The 23,489-nt window shown below is 38.4% G+C and overlaps 1 protein-coding gene across 1 annotated transcript in view; it reads left to right on the top strand.

Annotated features, from left to right (window-relative positions):
- PLRG1 (pleiotropic regulator 1) overlaps window positions 1-22,447 on the top strand; it is a 28,540-nt gene extending 6,093 nt beyond the window's left edge. The window contains exons 2-15 of the mRNA XM_015819548.1: window positions 926-1,032; window positions 2,051-2,193; window positions 4,363-4,416; window positions 5,853-5,946; window positions 8,116-8,206; window positions 8,388-8,489; window positions 10,290-10,382; window positions 10,693-10,842; window positions 10,933-11,034; window positions 12,586-12,688; window positions 14,109-14,217; window positions 16,582-16,721; window positions 18,521-18,714; window positions 19,906-22,447. Coding sequence (XP_015675034.1) covers window positions 926-1,032; window positions 2,051-2,193; window positions 4,363-4,416; window positions 5,853-5,946; window positions 8,116-8,206; window positions 8,388-8,489; window positions 10,290-10,382; window positions 10,693-10,842; window positions 10,933-11,034; window positions 12,586-12,688; window positions 14,109-14,217; window positions 16,582-16,721; window positions 18,521-18,714; window positions 19,906-19,965 — 1,542 coding nt within the window. The 3' untranslated portion in view covers window positions 19,966-22,447. The remainder of the gene's footprint in view (window positions 1-925; window positions 1,033-2,050; window positions 2,194-4,362; window positions 4,417-5,852; window positions 5,947-8,115; window positions 8,207-8,387; window positions 8,490-10,289; window positions 10,383-10,692; window positions 10,843-10,932; window positions 11,035-12,585; window positions 12,689-14,108; window positions 14,218-16,581; window positions 16,722-18,520; window positions 18,715-19,905) is intronic.
- The last annotated feature ends 1,042 nt before the right edge of the window (window positions 22,448-23,489 follow it).

Here is a 23,489-nt window from a genome sequence, read left to right as displayed (position 1 = left end):
ACTTATGTATCATCGGGTGCCATGTGGGTGTGGCCCATTGGGTGGGCATGGCTGCGGTGGTAACAGCAGACTGGATGGGACTAAAAAGTTCAATCAATCAATTCCAACTTTGAGAGATCTTTTTTTTTTTGCCCGCGACAAGTTGAAATTGATTGATTGATTGAACCTTTTTTTTTTTGCACACGGCGGCAGAGGCCTAAAGTGAAAAGGTTTTATAAAACCCATCTGAAGGCCTAGGACTGGGGCGACAGTGCGCGTGCCCACAGAGAGGGCTCTGCGTGCCACCTGTGGCACGTGGCCATAGGTTCGCCACCACGGCCTTATCACTACTGGGAAAATAATTCCCTGCATCTAGTAAAATTACACAAACAGAAGGCAGCATCTCATTTTCAGTCTTGAGATATTCCCAGATATATAGATGGTTGGACATTCTACAATCGTAAGGAGGAGATTTCTTGTGACATGTGGATCTTTAGAGCAAAAAGAAACGGCTGCCTTTGGTTTTCTTCTAAAAAAAAGCAGAACTTATGATTATTTTGTTTAGTGATTACTGTAGTGGTTCCTTCTGATCTGAAGGTTAGGTTTCTCCTATTCTGTTGAGCTTTGAGGGAAGGAGGAAAAGAATGCAATTTTTATGTGATTTCTTTTTCCAATCCCAGTGAGATCCGATGCTCATTTTCTTTGCTCATTGGCACATAAAGAGAAATTATGGTTATCTAGTAAGTGAATCTTTTGTTTTCATTTTTTTTCCACTTCTTCGTTTTATTGAAATTGTTATGGATAACTCTTTTTTCTTTGCAGGATTCAATCTGGGTGGGTCACTGGGACCAGAGCTTTCGTCTTGTGAGCTTTCAGACTTGTGCTGCAGCCCATCCTCAGGGAACTTCTCCCTAACAGAATGTGTGTGCTTTTTTTTCTTTTTCAGGAAGTGCAGAAGCACTCTGTCCACACTCTTGTGTTCAGGTCTTTAAAGAGGACTCACGATATGTTTGTGTCTGACAACGCAAAACCTGTATTATTAGATGAAAGGAGGTAAGAAAGAGAACTAGGCATGAAATGAAAAATAGGTTCTGTTTTGAACCCAGAATAAACACATTGTGCTTTAAAAATTCTGCCAAACGCTTCCGTGTAGGTTGTGTGGTTCAGCAGAATCAAATTCAAAACATTTTGGTGGTTTTAGGTTTCAGCCAAAACAAAATGTGGGATTTTTTATATAATGAATAGGGAAGACTAGTGCAGGGGTAGGCAACCTTGGCTCTTTTATGACTTGTGGACTTCAACTCCCAGAATTCCTGAGCCAGCTTGGCTGGCTCAGGAATACTGAGAGTTGAAGTCCACGAGTCATAAAAGAGCCAAGGTTGCCTACCCCTGCACTAGTGTGTATCTCTTGCATCCTCCATGTGGTTTGTACACTGATCTTCTGAGTACCTTCCTTTCCCTACCTGCCCTACTGCTAGTGACTTCAGATGCAGCATATCTAACTGACTTGGCCTCCCCCATCTATCCAATGCTTCCCCCCTATCTTCCCTTATGCTATACTTGAAGTCAAGGCAATCAGCAGATAGGCAAGGAAAGGAAAGCTGTCTGAAGACTAAGTGGGCTGGCCCTTTGAATATGCTATTTTTGAAACCAAGGATAGTAGCAGCTAGCTCCTCCTGCCCCACATGACCTTTCCAATGCCTCCCTTTCCTTATCTCACAATAGCTGCTACTACTGGCATTATTCATGACTTGAATCCTGAAGTCTTGAATCGGTCAAGTGCTGAATACCATGGAAAAATAGAATGATTCCCTTCAATCCGGTTAAATAAACTTCAAGTTATTGCATGTTAAATAATCAGAATTGATTTTTGCATTTCATTCAAATTCAGAAAAATACAGGAAAGTTGTATTTGGAAAAAAAATCTGTGTACCAGTGCATGGTATAAGTATGTATATATCAAACTTACTATCTGAACCTCTGAATATATGAAACTCTACCATGATACAGTTTTATTACAGTAAAACATATGTAAAAAAATAAAGATGTAATAAAGTTTATTTTTGTGCAGCCACAAAGTTAAGATGGCAGTTAAACTCCGTACAGAGTATAGTTCTGTGCTACATATGCCTGTCTTGAAAGAATGTGTTCGAGAGAAGGGATCTCATGGTGTATTAGATTCCTATGGACACAAGCAATATCTCCAAACTCCAGGTAGGTGACAGTTACATGGGTGCATGTGTAGGTGATGGATACAGATATGACTTTAATAATCTTGAACCCTTGTTCGAGAAACACCTTTTGTAACCATATGGTCACTATCAGATGATAGTAACTATCTCTGAGTAGAGATGCGTAGGATTGTTTTATTGGATTTAAAGGATTCCCACTTTTAAAGAGAGTTGCCTGCTGGCTAAAGAATGGTGGATTGTAACTGCCTGAAGGCTTGTCATTGACTTGATTTAAGGCAGAGATATAAATCATAACATAATAATAGATTATTAGATATTTTAAAATACATTGGCAGAGTATGACTATCAGCTATGTAGAAAATTGTAACAACTAAAACAATTTTCAAACCCCAAGTTAAATTAATTATAAATTAATGAAACTGGAGAGAAGAGTTAATTCCTATTTTCAGAACATGAGTTTGATTCCACTACTAATCACAAGTGGCAAGGATGAGTTCTTGTCGATAGAGAGAGGTTCTTCTTGAATTCTTAACTTATGTCCACTTGCTCAAACAATTATTTTTCTTCTGAGTTAGTCAATGTTCTTGAAATTCTAGTCAAAATAAAGTAGATCCTACAGGCTGAAGTCTATATGAACCTTGTTAAAAGAAAGAAGTATTATTTCAAATATGAACATTCCTTAAGCCCTCAGATATTGTTCAAAATATGTTTAACATCTTTGTATTTTGCATTATGTAACTCAGTACACTATTTCAAGATATATAGTTTTTGTTTGCACATGTTCCATTTGTTATATTTTTATTTTTCTTACTTTTTTATTTTTATTTTATTCTTAGATATGGTCAAATATTAACATTCTGTCATTACATCATCAATTAACCTCTCTTTTGTTTAATTTATTTTTATTTTTAAAGTTAATCTTATTGCTTAATTTTTTAGAATTCAAATTCATCAATATTTCCTTTTTGTTTTTTAAAATTGATCCATTAAACCTTCTCTTTTTCTTCTCGTTTAAAATGGAAGCAAATTCATACTCTATGTAGAGGTAATCCTCAAGTTACAAATGTAATAGAGCCTGTCAATTACATTAGTAGCCTGAGGATTCGTTAATTGGATCGTGTTAAATGAACGTGATCCCTCCCTGCTTTCATTAATCGAATGCGCAGGTCGTTAAATGCACATGAGGTATCTCAGGTTGAGGAAGACCATGGAGGGGGAAAGTGCTGGAACAGGCCGCCTGCTTCACACCACCCAAGGCCTCCCGCAACGCACTAAAGTACCTCATGCTCCCTTGGGATCCCCAGAATTGCTCCCCTCCACATTTTACTCCGCTGGGTCTCCACAGGCACTGGCCTGTGGAGACTCACCTTGCAAAAAAAACTCCATGATCAAGCGAGCTTCTCCTGTCTGCTGGCAATCTGCTTTTGGAGCGCTGGGTAGCCTTGGTGAGTCTGAAGAAGCCAAAGATTGCGTCCCCAAAAGCTTCCATTCTCCATGCCAAAAGCTTTTGCTGCAGAAAATGGAGACCTGCTGGGGGCAGGAGATCGCTGTCTTCTTCAGCTCTCCGTCCTCAATTCCAAAAGCTTTTGCAAATGGGACGGAACATTTTGGGGGTGCAATCTCGCGCTACTACAGGCCTCCATCCCCTTTGCAAAGGCGTTTGGAGCAGAGAATGGAGGCATGCAGGGGTGCGATCTCACGCTTCTTCAGCTCTCGTCTTCCACTCCAAACGTTTTCGCAAAGGGGAGGGGAGACTTTGGGGGTCCAATCTCGCGCTACTTCAGGCCTCCATTCTCTTCAACAAAAGCTTTTTGCAAAAGCGATAGAGCCCTGAAGTAGTGCAAGCAGGCAGTTACACGCCCCTGCAGGCCTCCATCCCCCTTTTCAAAAGCTTTTGGCACAGAGAATGGAACACTTTGGGGATGTGATCTTGCTTCTGCCGTAGTGTATTCTTGGGTTTAAAGTGTGCACATGTGTTGTGTTGGTTGAAAATCCTCTTGAGCTTTTCAGACATTCAGATATGTATTTACATACATATACACATATTCATAATGTGATTTTTCCACATTAATTATTCCGTAGAAATTCAAATGATGGTTGCAGTTTGGAATCATGACGGGAGTTGTATGTAATTATTAAATGATTGTTTTTACTCTTCTATAAACGACTTAATACATCTCTTAATGTTTAGGAGAAGATAATGATTATTTGATAACAGGAACACATCCCTATCCTCCTGGACCCGGTGAGTAAGCTTATTGCCAAATACAATTAGGTTTAGGTGGAAATCGGTGGTATTCTAGAACAGGATCTTAAGGAAGATGTCATTGTATATTAAGGTGGAGCGTAATGATACAAACATTGATTTGAAAACAGTTTGAATGCATCTTTTATGAGGGAATTATATAAATGATCTTTATTGCTTTTGGTAGTATTTTTGATACCTTCTGTTACCGTGCAAAATATATTGCCAATATATTTTGAAATGTTTAAAAAGCTCGGCATACTTATAATCATAGAATTGGAAGGGAACAGAGGGTCTTTTAATTCAATTCTCTGCCCAGGGCAACATTCCTCAAACCTCCCAGGCAAATGATTGCCCAGCCTTCATTTGAAAAACTTCAGTGATGGAGAACTTGATTCAGGAGACATACTGTTCCACTGCTTAATAGCTCTCACAGCAAGGAAGTTTCTTAAATTTGGATCTCTCTCTGAAAATACTCAAACCAAATATCTATTGGTTTTTGTCCTACTGTCAGGGTAGAAAAAGCCTGTGTTGTTTTCCTATGACAGTTCTTACAAATATTGGAAGATTGCTATGGGTCTCCCCTCAACCTTGTCTTCTTTAAGTTAAACACACCCAGTTTAAAAGTATTTGTAAGATTTAGCACTCAACATCTTGCTATCTTCTCTGCATTCTTTTTTAGCTGCTCAGCAACCTAATGGAAGAATTCATCCATTATTAGACATTGACACAAACAAATAGAATACTTTAAATTAAGACAATTAACAGGATGCCAGATATTTTTCAAGGAATATATTCTTTTTGTTCACTTGTCTATTTACTACCCAGTAATTTATATTGTTAAATTTTCTTGAATGTTGTCTCTTTTTATATAGCTTCAGAAAACCTTATTCAAATTCATGTATTATGTACATTACAAATCATAAAATTCTTTAATCTGATTTTAGTTTTTAATGTCTGCTTCCAGTCACTGAATGTTCAAGCTCCTATTTAATCTATGCAATATGAAATGAATGTTTTAACTTGTTTAAAAACTATTGTGAAACTGGTTTTTTTTTTAATTTAAAAACCTGATTACTTTTAATGAGTACTAATAAAACTAAGGAGTTGAAATATAGCATTAGCTGTATACACAGACAGACTGTAATGATTTAAAAGCATTCAAAATTAAAAAGTCTATTAAATAGAATAATAATTGAAGTGGGCAATATTCCAATATAGAATATGTCTGTTATCAGTTAAAAACTTCACATAGAATTCCTTTGATTTCCCTGACTACGTAATTGCTTGAAGAAGTAATAATTGTTCCTTTATGTATTGCAAAATGAAAAATGGTACATTTATTAAATATATAATTTATAACATAAATGAGCATTTAGTTGTTAACATTTTTTTGTTTTTGATTATATTCTCTTTCTTTTTTTAAAATAAACAAGGAGTGGCTCTGACTGCAGACACTAAAATCCAAAGGATGCCTAGTGAATCAGCATCTCAGTCATTAGCTGTGGCACTGCCTCCTTCTCAATCCAAGTAATTATATTTCACTTATTAATTAGCTAAGAAACCAAAATGACATTTCAGATTCATTTGCAAAGCACAGTGACATAAAATGGTATTTGTTAACTCATAATGGTGTGCTCCATTTGATTATGTTCTTTGTAATTGTTTAGCAAGACGTTATTTACTGTTGATAATTTAAGAAAAAAAATAAAACAGGGACTTACATCAAAGGGCAAAACAGAAGCAGCCTGTAAGTAGATACCTTTTCTGTTTCTGATGGCTTCTGTGTGCCATAAAGGATCTTTTGATGAAAGCTACTTCTTATAGTGTCGAAAGATTTATGTATGAGCCAGGACACAATCCATGAATAATACAATCTTAACAGGCTTCTGTTTGGTAACCATTTCAGTTTAATAGGACATACATTCAAGTATGCTTGTTAACTAGGCAATCTTAAAAATATAAAGAAATAAATTGCAGTATAAATGACCTGATAATTAACTTCAGCTCATCACTACATTATGGCTACATTAATACTGACCTTAAAAAGGAAGAGGAGCCACACAAGGACAGATCTGTTTGGTCCAGCATTTTTTCCCCCAATAGCCAGCCAGGAAGGCACACAAGTGGGATGGGTGCAATTTGCTTACTTAGGCTTCTGTGCTGTCACATTCTAATATCTCTGGCAGATTATGCTACAATTACAACAATCTCCTGTTTAAAAAATCCAAAATTTTGTATCACGGAATCAGATAAATCAGTTACTCAGTCACAGTACAATATAAATTTATTCCTTGAAGACTTTAAAGAAGCACAGTGTTTTAATACCTTTCTAAATATTAGAATAGAATAGAATAGAATAGAATAGAATAGAATAGAATAGAATAGAATAGAATAGAATAGAATAGAATAGAATAGAATAGAATAGAATAGAATAGAATAGAGCTGGAAGGGACCTTGGAGGTCTTTTCAACCAGTGGTAGGGGTACCACCTGTGGTACATTGGCATCTGGCAGGTGGTATGCGGCCATCCTAGAAAAGTGGTAGCGGGACAGGGGAATGAGCTGAACCAGTGGCAGCACTGCACAAGCCTGAGCGAGAGATGGCTGGAGCTGCAGGGCTGTCAGGGCTCAGCGGAAGCGCCAGGATCAGCACCAGGCTCCAGCTGGAGCTCGACGCTGATCCTGGTGCTTCTGCTGAGCCCAGAAAAAGCGCCAGGATCAATTGGAATGTTGCAGCCTCTCCAGGGTCTTGTGATTTACATTCAGATGCTTGGCAACTGATTCATATTTATGATGGTCACAGTGTCCCAGAGTCATGTGAAGTGACTTCTGCAACCACCCAGCAGACGGGGGGGGGGGGAATAAAAACCAAACACCCCCCCCACCCCCGCTGCCAATCCTCAACAGAAATGCTCACAACAATGAAAACCTCGGACAGGAGGAAGAGCGCTGCCGGGTGGGGGGGGCAGGCAGGTGTCTTGCTCGGCTGTGGCTTGGGGGGCACTTTTTTCAGTGCCATTGTAACTTCGAACAGTCACTAAGCGAACTGTTGTAAGTCGAGGACTACCTGTACTTTATCAAGTTTTTGACACCTTGCTAGGCGACTGGTGGTACTTGGATGTTGCCATATCCTAAAAGGGGTACAATGGGTGAAAAGGTTGAAAAGCCCTGATCTAGTCCAGCCCCCTGCTCAAGCAGGAGGACCTACCATCTCATATACCTATACCTATACCATTATTAGAGAAGGAGCCATCCAGCTATTCTAGGAGGAAGACCTGCTATTTCTTGAAAGACCTATTCCAGGTCTTATTGTTTTTTTATTCTTATCTCCAGCAATCCTTTTGGACGTTTACTCTTCCATTAGCAACAAAGGTTATAAACCATACTTGCCTCAATGAATGTGCATCTATTTCGTGTGTCTTTGGTATTATGACAAGTACTGATGTAAACAATAATGCAGGATAATAGTGAAAATTTGTAAAACCTAAGGCTCATGAAATACTATGGAATCTAATAGTCATGCTTAAAATGTTGCTACTTATTACCAGTTTAGCTGGAGTGTGATCTGAACATATTTGTTTGTTCTGCACTAACATGATATTCCAAAGGTTTTCTTGAATAGGTGTATTGTCAGTTATATACCAAGTCAGCACTCTTTATGGAGGTAATAAGCCCACATCATTTTTTCTCTTTTCAGAATAGAATCAAATAGAACTGCTGCTGGCGTAGGTGATATATATAGACATGCTGGGATGCCTGAGCGTTCACAGCCTCCAGGTTTGACTATGGTAAGTTTCAGTAATAGGGACCCTCTAATTAATCTAATCTAATCTAATTAATCAGATTATATTCTAGTCTTCTAATGAGCTAGAAAGAGCATAGACTTTTGTGACAGAATTATATTATAGGCCCCTGTGAGAGTAGTTCAATGAAGAAAAAGATATGATGTCATGTTTGTTCAATTTACAGGCTCTGATGGAAGCTGGTGGGAATAAAAATTCTGCATTAATGGCAAAGAAGGCTCCAACAATGCCAAAACCACAGTGGCATCCACCATGGAAGCTATACAGAGTAAGTAGTAAATATATTAGAACTATTTATTGCCAGATAAATAGTTTGTTAAATGTTGGACTAGTTTAGATGGGAATACAAAACTATATGCTGAGATTATTAGAAGAATAAGCCTATTCTGACCTTGAATTCAGTTACTATCACTCCTACTTCAATATGCTTTAGGCCGGTTGGAAACATCTATAAATAAAGTAACAGCATTCTGATTAAAGTTTATTGACTGAATCAAGGTCAAATCATATTTTTGTTCTGTCTTGTTCTAGTAAATCATAACTGAATAGCAATTTCTGTGACTTAAAATTTGAAGTAATGTTTCTAATCACTTCAAAGTAGCAGAGAAGATAGCAAAGAGAGCTTGATGTAGAAACTCATTCCAACTATTTTTAGGTCAAATAGCTTGGTCTTGTGTGGAATACTATTGGCAGAACTGTCAGAGTGACTGGAACCAATTTTTTTTAAGGCCCCATTCTTTAGAACTTCATGGAAACATATTGTATGTAAGCCCCTTAGAAGCATCTAGTTCAGTGGTTCTCAACCTGTGGGTCGGGACCCCATTTGGGGTCGATCGACCATTTCACGGGGGTCGCCAAGCAAGGCTGTCCGCCATTTTTTTTGTCCGCCATTTTTTCCCCCCTTTTCCGGCGGGTGCCTTACCTCCCTTGGGCTGGGCCAGCTGGTGGTCGGCCTGCTCCGTCTCTGCCGCTTGCCAGCTATGCCTCGGCTGGCGCAGGGGGTGGAACCATGCATGCGCGGCGCTCCCAGGCAGGGAAAGTCCTTGACTTACGACCGGTTGGGTAGTCCTCGACTTACGACCGGTTTAGTCCTCGACTTATAACCGGTTTAGTCCTCGACTTATGACTGGTTTAGTCCTCGACTTACGACCAGTTGGGGTTGCGGCATTAAAAAGGTTGAGAACCACTGATCTAGTTCATTACACTCATGTGCACAGTAACTGACTTACTCATTTATTGTCTTTAGCATTAGTTAACTAGATATTTCTACAAAATGGTGAGACAACTATAGTAGGCAAGGCAGCACATTCTCAAATACAGTCCAAACAAAATTAACACAAGTTCATTTTAAAATTGAAGAAAGGTATGGACAATTTATCTTTGTTTATGTCATCAAGGAGGGAACTTAAAAAGATGAAAATGATGCAACTTGGGGGGAAAAAAAACCAAAGCTCCAAACTCTGAAGTTTAACTAATATAGTACTGACCCTTTTAATATAGCTCTATGCATTATAGAGACAAAAGCTGTTGCAAAGGAATTTGCCCTAGAAGGCAGCAAGAAAAATGATCTTATTTTGAATAAAATTTGAAATTACAAAGTCTAAGAATTCCTGATCGTGGCTGGATATGCTGTGGTGGCGCAGTGTAAGAGCCCTGGTGGTGCAGTAGTTAGAATGCAGCATTGCAGGAATTTGATCCTGAGCAGCTCAAGATTGACTCGGCATTCCATCCTTCCGAGGTTGGTAAAATGAGGACCCAGATTGTTGGAGGCAGTACGCTGACATTTTAAACTGCCCAGAGAGTGCTGTAAAGAGCGATATATAAGTCTTATTGGTATTGCTATTTGTACATAATGATTATCCTAATTTAGTGCAGAACTGGGCAACCTGCATCCTATATAGGTTTTGCAATTCCCTTTGGAACCCCATAATCATTATTCATTGAACATTGGCAACATTATAGTTACTGATACATTTGAAGCCAAACAAACTTTTTGTTATGTAACTGCTTTAAGTTGTCAGGGTTGATATTTTATCTAAATTGATAAACTATTCTATAACTTTTTTAGGTTATCAGTGGACATTTGGGATGGGTGAGATGTATTGCAGTTGAACCAGGAAATCAGTGGTTTGTTACTGGCTCTGCTGACCGGACTATAAAGGTGAGATGTTGACTTAATTGTAGTCCAGTACTTTTTATATTATTTCAGTAATATACTTCATAATAGTGCTTTAGTAATATCCACTTCAGTATATTTTATTATTCTTTATCTTTGCCTATAGGCCAAATTGTTTAAGTGTGTTAGTGTTCCCAAACTGGGATTAGTATAGTAAACTATTTTTCCAGTCTTTCTACCATCATGAATATATTTTGTATTCTACTAAGAACTTCGAGATGTTGCTCAGATAGAATAACAGATGTCTGTGTGTGTTATTTCCAAAAACATCAAAGATGTATTTTTCTCATTACAGATTTGGGATCTTGCAAGTGGCAAATTAAAACTGTCTTTAACAGGACATATTAGTACAGTTCGAGGTGTAATAGTCAGTGGAAGAAGTCCTTATCTTTTCTCATGTGGGGAAGATAAACAGGTGAAATGCTGGGATCTTGAATATAATAAGGTAACTAAATGAACTTGAAACAGTTGGAATCTTTCAGCAATGTGATGATAATGGAACATTCAGTGCTGATTGTAATATGTTTACGTCCAGGTTATTAGGCATTACCATGGCCACCTAAGTGCTGTGTATGGTTTGGATTTGCATCCAACAATAGATGTGCTTGTAACTTGTAGCAGAGATTCAACAGCCCGTGTAAGTAAAGCAGAAATAATTATATATATTTAAAAAAACATGTTTGTCCCTGTGGAAACTAATATGATTTTTTTTGTCATTAGCTATTTATACTCTCTTTTAAAAATCTTCAGATTTTACTAATTGTAGTCAATCAAATAAGGATGCTGCACCACAGCATCCCAGGTTGCACAGAGATACTTTTGCAAAATAATCAAATTTGGGGAGTACTGTTTAATACTTTTGTTTTAAGGGTTGGGAGTAGAAATAAGAGAGAACCCTGGGGCTGCAAACTGTTGTAATCTGTGCTTTATTCATCAAAGGCTTACAAAAATAAGCTGAGCAGTTTCAGTTCTTCTCCTTAGCATAACAAACCATGCCAGTGGCGGAAAGTGCTTGTGTGTTCCTGTTATTTTCCTATACAAATACACCCAAAGGAACCCCAAATGCCCAATTAAGAATTGAGACAGGCATGCCCCAAATCCAGGTAAGAGCCTGGAAGATGATGATCGTTCACTGGCTTAAAATGCATTTCTTTCCAGAGGGACTGTCCCCCCGTTAGTGCTGACTGACAACTTCCCCTCCCCCTAGAAGCAGGCGATAGACCATAAACTGGGCTCTTATGGGCTCTCATCGGTATTCTTAATGTCCCTAGGCTTTGACCAAGCAAAGCAAGTAGTATCCAATAGAATGAAGGACATGGAGTTCCAAGAAGAACTAAATAGGTTGCCTCGCCACAGTAGGGATAGAATCAAACAGGGTGTGTGGGAATCGGCAAGATATCTGAATGATCTGACCTTCCCAAAACAAAGAATAGCTTTCTTCAGAGCCAGATTTAACATTCTTCCCTCAGCACTCCTACAGGGCAGGTATAAGAGAACACCAATAGCAGAACGGGTATGTATATGTGGTAAAGGAGAAGTCGAAGACATCTCACATGTTTTATTGTACTGTGAGTTATACCGAGTTTATAGGTCAGCATATATTCTCCCCTTATTAGAGAGATTGCCGGGGGGGGGGAGACAATTTTTATGTAGGCTTTCTCCTCCAGGACTCAAACCCTTCTATCACGCATGCAGTGGCAAAATACTGCGTTGCGGCAATGTCCACAAGAAAAAAAATTGGTTACAGATTTATAGCCGTCAACTTGTGCCAATTTTTTGGAGATATCTCTAATAATGTTTGGAACATTATATTTACTCACACACTAATCGGCTATCCATTCACGTAAACTAGGGAGTGACCCTAACATTTTGAGAATATGTATTTTCTTAACAGGGATGTTATTATTTACTATTAATGTCAGTACTATTTTTATTTTTATTTTTTTCTTAATATATTGTAAAAAGTGATGTCTATTGCTGGTCTATGACCGTAATAAAATTATTCTTGTTGTTGTGTTGTTGTTATTATTCCTATACAAATACTGTTCTTACCGTATATGGGAGTTCATAATGATATTAAGGTCAGCAGGATCCTGAGTGATATGCTCATAGTTATAAACAAATGGTAAAGTTTGTTTAATAAAGATTGTTTATTGTACTTAATTGTTCAAATTTATGATCTTATTAGATCTGGGATGTAAGAACAAAAGCTGGTGTGCATACATTGTCAGGACACACAAATGCTGTGGCAACAGTGAAGTGCCAAGCAGCAGAGCCACAGATTATCACAGGTATGATGAATGCTGCTTGTTAAAGTGGAACATACTGTAATTCAGTAAGTCGATCCTATAGCCAACTTGCACACAGTTGCTTGTGGTTTAATAAAATGCTTCCATTTGTTGTGTTCTAGTTGAGCATTTGTAGCTTTCAAACCATGCAAACATTTTAAATAAGATTCTGCATATAGCTAAGAACTCTGGGTATAAACAAGTATAAATGCCCAGAATTTTAAAAAAATATACCGAGAGCATGAGAATCTTGAATGCTTTTCAGAGTTGTTACTGGATTGCAGCTAGTACTTATGCAACAGGCAAATAAATTTGTTAAGTTTTGAAAAACTGTCTTGCAAAGGAGGAGAAGGTCTTTCAGAAAACCATCTCTAATGACGAAACCGGTACACTTATTCCGGGTGTTTACTTGATCTTATATATGTACAGAGACGTCGTCGAGGTTAACACCCAGGACCCTGTAAGGGACCTGGATACCATCTTGTCTCTCCCAGCAGCCGTCGTACGACATCCTGTCACCATCGCTTGGAAAAACTCTGGCTCACGGGTTTGACGTTGGGCTTTGGGTGAATCGCATCGCCGGGTGCCGGGGGCATGGCCACCAAGTGGGCATGGCTATGGTAGTCATGGTAGCGTGGGTGGGCGTGGCCACCTCGATGTTGCTCCTGGGGCCGGGCAGGCAGGATTGGGGGAGATTCAGGGGTTCTCTGGCGGGTGGGGCAGTGGATAGGAGGCTCCTCCTACAGGGTGAGGTGAGGCAAGGGAGGGGGCAGGGCAGGAGTGCCATTGCCATGGGGCAAGGCAAGGTGAGGCGGGCTGGTTGCAGACAAAGGGGGGCTCCAATGAGGAGGAGGAGGAGGAGGAGGAGGTGGAAGAGGGTTTAAACAAGGTTAGCAACCAGAGTGGGGATCCCCCCCCCAAACAAACATGCTTCGTGGGTAACCTCAAAGAACGACAGAAGAGACCAAAACCTGCTACAACCACCCAGCAGATGGGAGGGGAATAAAAACCAAACAGCCACCCCCCGGAGAGCTGCGCATGCACAAAGAGTGCAAAGAGCTGCGCATGCGCAGAGAGCACAAAGAGCTGTGCATGCACAGAGAGCACGAAGTGCTGCGCATGCATGAAGAGGAGGAGGGAAGCAGCTCGGCCCAGCAATGGCTCGCATGCCACTAGGGACGGCTCCGCGTGCCACCTGTGGCACGCGTGCCATAGGTTCGCCACCACGGCTGTAGAATCTCTGTATTGCTATAGCATTCAGTGGGGTGCCGGAAGTAATACCAGTATCTCTACCATCTTTCTTCTCTTAGTAAGACTCAAAGCAATGGGAAGATTTTCAAGTGCTGGGGAAACAAACGTTAAGTAAAAGGAAAATATGGTCAAAGTATATATATTACTTCTTAAATTCATTTCTTCGCTGCAGGAAGTCATGACACCACCATACGTCTCTGGGACATGGTAGCAGGAAAAACACGGGTCACGTTAACAAATCACAAGAAATCGGTTAGAGCAGTTGTCTTGCATCCACGACAGTAAGATTTTCCATGTTTTTTTTTTAAAACAGGCTTTTAAAAATGTAAATATACCATTTTTAGTACAGATAAGTCAGACTACTAGTCATGAATTCAATACTGTGCTGCCCATTTAAGGCAATAATTTGCTCTAGTAGTTGTAACTATTAGAAGAATGTATTATTGCAATGTCACATGACCTTGTGAGCTTTTGATCATTGCTTGAACTTTTCCTTCATTGAGGCCAGAGGGTTTGTGTGCAAAAGTGTTCCAATATCTCAGGGGCTGCCACAAAGAAGAGGGAGACAAGCTATTCTCCAAAGCGCCTGAAGGCAGGACAAGAAGCAACGGATGGAAACTGATCAAGGAGAGAAGCAACCTAGAACTAAGGAGAAACTTCCTGACAGTTAGAACAGTTTGAACTCATCCACCAGAGCTCCTCCACCTGAATGGACAACTGTCCACTGTCCGGAGAGCTGGGAAGCCACAGATGTTGCCCCTTGTTTTGGGAATAAAGTCCAAATTAAAACGTCGTCCCTTGCATCTGAAATCTAGCATTAGAGATCCAGAGAATCGAGGTTTTCTGTCCATGTCAATTGGAGTCGAAGGAGAAATACGCATAAGGATTCGATGTTATTCATCTTAAAAAGATGTTATGAGAATGTGGCTAAAGAAACAAAAAGATTAAATGTTATACATTCCCTAACCAAGTACCCTACAATAGTCCTCGTTTTACAACCTTTCCTTTTGGGACCGTTCCAATTTCCAATGGCACTGAAAAGAGTGACGTATCATGGGTCCTCGCACATATGACTGTAGCAGCATCCCCAGGGTCACATGCTCATGGCTTGGGTGCAGGGTCATTGGCTTGGAGTTACGACAAGTGGCAGCAATGGGCAAAGCTGCACTTGCTTAATGACTGCCTGATTCACTAAACAACTGCCCTGATTCTCTTAATCACCATGGCAAAAACACCGTAAATCTGAGGACAACTCGCTTAAGGACCACCTAGCGTAGCAATGGCAATACTGGTCCCAATTCTGGCTGTGAGTCGAGGACTGCCTTAAGGACGCAGCAGTGGTGTTCTATTCTGTGCGTTGGTAAGTCATTGAGATGAGGCAGGAGTAACAACAGTTGCTTTTTTATGTAATCTCCAACAAAACAACACAAAATGGCGCGGATCCCTTTTATACCCTTCTGCAGGGAGCAGCATCAACCAATAGATGCAACGTATTTTTCCCGCCTTGCGCATGCGCAATAGGCTGGAGACAGCCTGTCTGGCCCGGGCAGCCTCGTGGTCTGCCCGGGACTCTGCAGTTTCCTGCAGAGTTGGAAGGGACCTTGGAGGTCATCAAGTCCAACCCCCTGCTCAGGCAGGAACCCTACACCATTTCAGACAAATGGCTGTCCAGTCTCTTCTTAAAAACTTCCAGTGTTGGAGCATTCACCGCTTCTGGAGGTTCCAACAAGGTGACCAATTAACAAGAGTGACAGTCCTTCAAAGAGGAATCAAGATCCAACGAAGAGAGGAACCAATCAAAGGTAGGCAACGAAGAACAGGACGGAAGTCCGCGAAACCTCTTATCGAACTGAGGGAGAAGAAACACCGTCGGGGACTCTATGACCTTGTGACGATAGTACAGAGGGGAGCAGGAAGAGATCGTTAAACTAGACATACCCAATTCCAGCAACCGTTCCTTATATGCTTTAGCCTCCAGTCCCCTAATCATCTTTGTTGCTCTTCTCTGTACTTCAGACAATGCTGGCTCCGTCGGGTAAGAAATGGAGGTGAACACCGTGCCCTAGAGTAGGACATGGCTGGACAGGGGAAACCTACCGTGGACAAAATCTATATGCCATATCTTTCTGTGTATTATACACAAGCCCATTTTATACTGAATAAAATAAACATGTTATCCATTGTCCTTCCTGTTTTATGTATGTATAATTTCCCGTTCATATTTAACAAATATTTGGCTTTAGCAGACATCCTGCCCCTCATTAATCAGTTACTTTGTTTTCAAACAAGCAAGTCTATGGTGCTTAAATTACTGGGTGAAGAACTTAGGCTTTCTAGTTGCTGCTAAACGTCAAGTTCCGTATAGTTTTACTATTAATAATGTGGACTGAAAGTTGATCACTGGAAGTTGTAATTCAAAAACATATGGAAAGCCAAATTTCTTTGTCACCAAAAATAATTCAGAGGTAATAGTTTAACGTTGAAATTGTAATTTTCTGTAAACTTTAATTATTGGTTGTTAAAGTTACCAGGGTTTATTACAGTTTCAATGTAATAAACCCTGGTAACTTTAACAACCAATAATTAAATACTGATTAATTAGGCATCCAGTAGTTACTAAGATCTTAATATATATTTTCTTACAGATACACATTTGCATCTGGGTCTCCAGATAACATAAAACAGTGGAAATTCCCTGATGGAAATTTCATCCAAAACCTTTCTGGCCACAGTGCAATTATCAATACGTTGGCTGTGAACTCAGATGGAGTCCTGGTTTCTGGAGGTAAATTAAAATTTACATATGATTTCAAAACAAATTCTGTTTTGCTATTATGCACTGTAAGACTCGTGATACAGCGCTGCCTTTTGTGTGCTATTCTAAAGCTCTGATTATTTAGAACTTATTGCCAGACTTAACGATTACCATGAACATATACAGACATCAGTGCTGGAAGGATTTCATATGGGTTTTCAATTTATTTTGGCCCTTAATTTTTTGGAACGGTAACCTGTGACTATGCACAGGATGTTAATATCCATCGTGTCTAACCAGTAACCATGCAGTGTCACTGAGAATCCACAAATTTCTTACTTCTAGTTTGAAATGTCCTTGCCCAAGTTTCAGCATCTTATCTCCTGTAAGATTTTCCTTCACAAAGGCAAAAGTGAATATATTTACTTCACATTTTGGCACTTGCTGAAATCTGGTGTGGGCAAGGAGATGAACCTTCCCAAAGCTAACAATTGTGCTGTCCACCGGGGTAGTGCATCATGCCAGTTTTTCAATTTTTTTCCCCCTTAGCACAGCAATACACATTTATTTCAACAAATGTTTGTAGGGTAGCAATTCCATTTTTCAGCTTTTGGCATTGCAAACTGCTTTAAAAACAGATTTGGAGCACTTTACATTTGGTTCTTTTGGAACTGAATAAAATAATTAAAAATATTAACCCAATGCTTGGTTATATTTTTATTTTAAAAGCAATATATATATTTGTTGTACAGCCATGTTCTTAGGAGAGCTTTCAGTGAAAGCAAATTCAACCCCATTTAAATATGTATGCCAGGAGAAATGTTAAAGAAAGTTTAGCCTAACACAAGAAACACAGATAATATAAAAGATTTCTACATGATGCCAGTATTTTAGCAGAGGAATTCTGGGAAGTTTTTTTTTCCTGGACTTTCTAGTCAGCCCTCCTAGGTACTCTAGTGTTATGTTTGGCTATAATTCCCATTGTGTATATAACCCACTACTTGAAAATGGGCATGACTAGGAGGCTTTCTGCAATATATATTAACTGCGGATAGTATCAGTACAAGTTGCAGGAAACTAAAATGCCATATCTTAGTAGAACACTTGTAATGTTTACATTTTTCTAGAAGTCAATCCTAGTGAAATCAGAGGGGCATAGAGATGCATTGTTAATCCTATTACGTATGAATTGTGTGGGTGCAAACAGATCTGGGTTATGGTGGATATAGTCAGTCTTTGGAATAACTGTACTATATAATAATAATTATAATTGTTATTTTGCGGTCACAGACCAAAATGCAAGTGCAACAAAAGAAAACACAAGAAAAATATAATCACAAACAATTAACACCAAAAGCCTTGGCTAAAGGGAATTACAACGTTCTCCTCTAATAGTTACAGCTCTTAAAAGAAATTTAGAGACCTGAGAAGTAATATAGGAGGAGCCATCCCCTAGACAATATAAAACCAAATTACTAACGTTAGAACCAGAGGGATCAATTCCAAGGAGAGACAATAATTTAATTCTGGCTGTGTTATACATAGGGCAGTATAATAAGACATGCTCCACAGTTTCAACTTCGGCCCTATCACAGGGTCATAGTCGCTCACTAAACAGGAGCCTCTTAAATCGCCCATCGAGTAGTGCTGAGGGCAAGACATTGAAACGGGCTAGGGAAAAGACTCTTCTATACTTGAGGATGGTTAGAGTATAGAAATATGAAGCCATCCTCAGTCCATAATTATTAGAATGGCTAAAGATCAAAGGGGAACTGTGCTATATACTTGAATTGTAACTCTGAATAAATATGCCAGTGTTTTATTTTCAGCTGACAATGGTACAATGCACCTTTGGGATTGGAGAACTGGGTACAACTTCCAGAGGGTGCATGCAGCTGTGCAGCCTGGCTCTTTGGACAGTGAATCTGGAATATTTGCTTGTGCATTTGACCAATCTGAAAGCAGACTTCTTACAGCTGAAGCTGATAAAACTATAAAAGTCTACAAAGAAGATGATTCTGCGGTATGTGGGATCTTTTTTTAATAATATTTTACAGCATAAAACTAAGTTAAAGATACATTTAGTACATGTATTCTGAAATTAATCTCAAAAACATATTTAAGGCTGAACTGTAATGAAATAAGGTTCACAAACAACATTTTACACAAGTGGAAACGTCGTTTTTAAAAAATGGGGTTTATAAGTTGAGTTCAGTTGCCTGTCCAGTAGAAGCTGACTAGTAACAGAATACAATAAATGCTTTTATAGTCTGTTCTTCAATTTTAATAGAACAACTATGACAACACTATAGGTGATCAGATATTTATTCAATTTGGCTAATATATGTATTTATGGTTGTATTTTAAAAGTAGTGAACTACACTTTATAGAACAATTTTATGTATATCCACTCATAAGAAAGTTCAACTTAGTTTTGTGGAATTTATTTCCAAGTAAATTTATGAGATTTTAACCTTGCTTTCACATTTAGTATAGCAGTATGTAGTGATGTATAAAGGAAGATATATCAAAACAAACCAACTGGTTGAATTCTGGCAGTTCACAAATGACAAGAAATCGCTCTTAGACTGTTTAGCAAAATATCTGATTAATGAAAATAGTAAAATAGATACTCACTTTCAAAAACAATTTTAATTCTTCTGTTTCTTAGTTGATGCTGTGATTTATGTGAAATATTTCAGTGGGATTATTTAAATCCTTCCCCAGACTGTAATCGTGGATAACCTGAAATGAAATAGGAAATAAATCCATTTGTGCTTTTTTGTGTTTCCACACCACTGGTGACTTTCTATAGCCGTTAAAATTAAAAAAGAAATGGGGAATATAGATACAGAAGATGTGGCACTGAGTTCCTCATCAGCTAGGGATTAATTGGGAAGTTAGTACAAGTAACTGTTCTAAGTAAGAAATAACAAAGTAGTCTCAATTAGCATATAATTTGGGATTGTATTCAGAAATTCCCTAGAGCAGTGTTTCTCAACCTTGACAATTTTAAGGCATGTGGACTTCAACTCCCAGAATTCCACAGCCAGCATTGCTGGCTGTGGAATTCTGGGAGTTGAAGTCTACATGCCTTAAAATTGTCAAAGTTGAAAAACACTGGCCTAGAGCCAGTTTTAGGAAATATGTAACTGTAGCATATGCAAAGTTAAAATTGGGTTAGAACTCTTTTTTTCTTCTTTATTCTCTTCAGACTGAAGAAACTCATCCTGTTAGCTGGAAACCTGAAATCATCAAGAGAAAACGATTTTAATAAGACCAAACCTCCATTGATGTGCCATAATCCTGACTCTTTGTTACATAGCAGAAACATTGCTAAAGCCATTGCTTCAGTTTGCAGTTTTTATATTTTGTATTGCTTTCTTCTAGGAGTTTTATCTTTTATCTTAGAAAAATCAGTTGCAATTATTATACATGTCTGAAGAAATCAGAGTACATTACATAGCAGTAGCAGACCATGAAATGTTTGCATGTCTTTCTGTGTGGACGGAAGGCAGTGCCCTTTTCTTTCTGCCTTCTTCCTCTGATGAAGAAGTAATGTTTGAAATTTTGATGATTTTTTTTTTTTAGAAAAATACTTATAGAGTACTCTGTCCTGGGACCCTGAGTGGTAAAATTGTCAAGGGAAAACAAAAGCCATTGTAGTAATGATTCACGTCCTTAATACAATGTGCTGCTTGTCAAGATGTAATGCAATACATTTCATTTCCCTAAAATAGAAGACTTGAACTGCAGTCTCACATGTTGAACGTGCATCATTCTGCTTGAGTCATGGTTCTATTTTTGCCTATCCCATATTGGAATCATCATTAAAATTTTATTGAAACAGCCTTTATAAAAAAATAATTCGATGCTTGTCTCTTCCATTTTTACATACATATTTATGAAAGCTTAAAAACAAAAGTGAAGGTAATACATTGGAAAGGATATAGAATACATTTCAGAAATAGCATACGGTATGCTTTTTGGCTGAAATGAAATACCCTTGTATATGGGTGGATTTTGCTTTAAATATGGTGGCAAAGTGTTCCTTATTTTGGTTTGTGAGTGCAGCCCTTCAACATTGAAACTTGCTTCTGGGTAGCATGACCTCCATAGCGTTTCAGAAAGTTCTGTTAGGAGGGACTGGAAAAGTCATTGTGCATCTTTTTCTTTCTGTTTTGGATTTTGCTTACTACTACAAGAATTTGTCTAATATGGATTGAAATCCTTAATTTTCATAGTGAATTGTAACGAAGACAATTTGGATATAAATGATATAATGTTTTCACTTAAACTTTCTAAAAAAATGTTTAAAGTATGTATTATATGTATGCTTGTATTCGTTCACATGTAATATTGTCAGTAGCATGCTTGATTTGTTACTGTTATCGATGTAATTTCCATATAACAGGCTATTGAGGATTAAGTTTTGATAAAAAATATGCAATTGCTGTAGAAAGCTTTTGTTACAAAGATCATATATGTTACAGGTGTGTGATAATACATTTTAAGTACCTTAAAAATTGGAATAGTTTGCACTTTTCCTTATACCCTGACTCAGGTTGGAGTCATTGTGAAGCTGTGGTCCATTTCTTATATTACCAAGATAATCAATTATACTTAATACCAAGTAGAAGTACCTAGGAATTTATGGTGCAAGTCTCTGTTAAATGAAATGACTGCATTGCATCAATACTTTTAAACATCAGCTACAGATTATAAACCTAAATATGGCATATCACAAGTATATGATCTCCTCTTACTAAGAACTATTTTATTCCTCATACTAGAGAATTCTGAGAGAAAGGAACCAAATGTTTCACATGTGCAATTGCAATTTGAGAAGAATCTGTGATAGAAACTTTATTTTGGTCCATATATTTGCAGAAGAATGTTAAAAGCTATTTTGCTTATGTTTGATTCTTTGGGTCACTTCCAAGTGTATCCACTTAAAAACAATTGCTTAATATGTTGAGTACCTGATATTAATATTTTAATTGAAAAAAGTGATATTCTGTTTGGAAAGACTTCATAACATTTGCTCCTTGGCCAGGGTGCGCTGAGGTTTTATCAAGTAAATCAGTATATTCTAGTGTTTCAGAAAGTAACCATTCTTTGCATGTTTTTTTTAAACTTGTGTCTTGGAACAATGAGCTGGAGCTAATCTCAGGAATGATGCCCAGATTGTTATATCAGTGGGAGCCTTCAGTGTGGTCTTTAGAGTGTAATCTTCCAGGGTACAGCTATTCGGGCCAAATTCTAAACAATCTCTTGAGTACTACCTTATTATCCAGAAGCCATACATAGGATGGTTAAATGGGCAGGTATATATATGCCCTCCCCCCCAAAAAAACCAAACCCAAAGATAGAGAGCTTCCAAAAGGCTAATTGATGGAAGGCTTAGATACTCCAACCTGCTTGAATTTTACATAACATTTGTTGAAGAGGTTTTAGAAATCATTTAGGTGACACTAGTCAATTGCTAATAGATTTTTCCAAGCTATTGAAACAATCCAGAGAAAACTAGGAACTGGGTATAAGCTATATAGTGGTTACTTCAGTTGATATGAGGACACTCACTTACCTTAAGAAATATCAGAACTACTTAAATGCTGATTTGTACAATTGTAGGTGTGAGTAAAATGGTGATCATGGAAAATAATGTTAGGACTCAACTGCTTTTTGATATCATTTCTGGATGATAATCATAAGCACACAATGGAAAATATCTATTTGAAAACTTCTTCCCAAGAAAGCAGGACTCTTGGAACAGTTTCATTCCAAAAGGAACTTTTATTAGGAGAAGCTGATAGCAGGCATAGAAGGCAGGATCTGAGGGTTTACCGCTCAGATCAATAGGTTAAAAAAGTCCCAAGCAAACCCCACCCCAACAGTTCATCCAGTCAGTTTGAATGGGCCAATTCCCAGGTGTTAAGTCCGCGGTGGGAACGGAGCTGATAACAGAGTCTGTTCCCATGCCTGTGGAGACGTTGGGTCTTCGCACCTTTCTCTTCCACAGCGAGAGATAAGCCAGATGGTCGGAGGCACATTCCTTTCTCACCCCAGGTTGACATCAAGGGAGAAACGGTTCAAAGAGCGAGCATGTAGAGACAGCAGAGAGGATATATTGTAGCAAAGTAGAAAGGGCATCCCCAGAGCCTTCCCACCTCCCCCTCGGGAGAATGGCAGAACCCACAGAAAGAAAGGAAAAGAAATGAATTAGACCCCCCCCCCCCAAGAAGGAAATGGGTTCTGACAGATGTACTCAGTCTATACTGGAGATGTAAAAATCCTGGACAAAAATTCTCCTTTGTTCTTAAGAATAAAAGCTGCTATTTGGACAACTTATCAGGGATATATTAACTAGTAATCTTTGATTTTGTAACAATTTTAAAAGCAGAAACCGATCTTTTCACATATATTTAAAGGAAAAATAGAGATTCTGTTGTATATTTCATTCTGCCTTTATCATTATTGCCATTGGTGAAGGCAACAAGATCTGCTCATACTGTTATGTTGGACTGAGTCAGAAACTGCATGAAAATGGATTAAAGGGAAATGTTTATTTCCTTGGCTATGGTAAGACTATTACAATAATCAATTTATTTAGATTTGTGCATGAAAAGTGTTTTTAAAACAATATCTTGTCCATGTCAGATAATTGATGAGTGTAACCACTGAAATGGTGGTGAGGGATGTTTTCTCCAAAGAAACAAGAACTAAATGCATTCTATGAAATTTACCTCCAAGTAATGTGTATATTATTCTGCTATAATGAGAAGCAATAGTAACTCA

The sequence above is a fragment of the Protobothrops mucrosquamatus genome, unplaced genomic scaffold, assembly GCF_001527695.2.
Source record: "Protobothrops mucrosquamatus isolate PMUCROS unplaced genomic scaffold, P.Mucros_1.0 scaffold945, whole genome shotgun sequence".
In the NCBI taxonomy this organism is placed as follows: domain Eukaryota; kingdom Metazoa; phylum Chordata; class Lepidosauria; order Squamata; family Viperidae; genus Protobothrops; species Protobothrops mucrosquamatus.
This window is presented reverse-complemented; position numbering and strand designations above follow the sequence as displayed.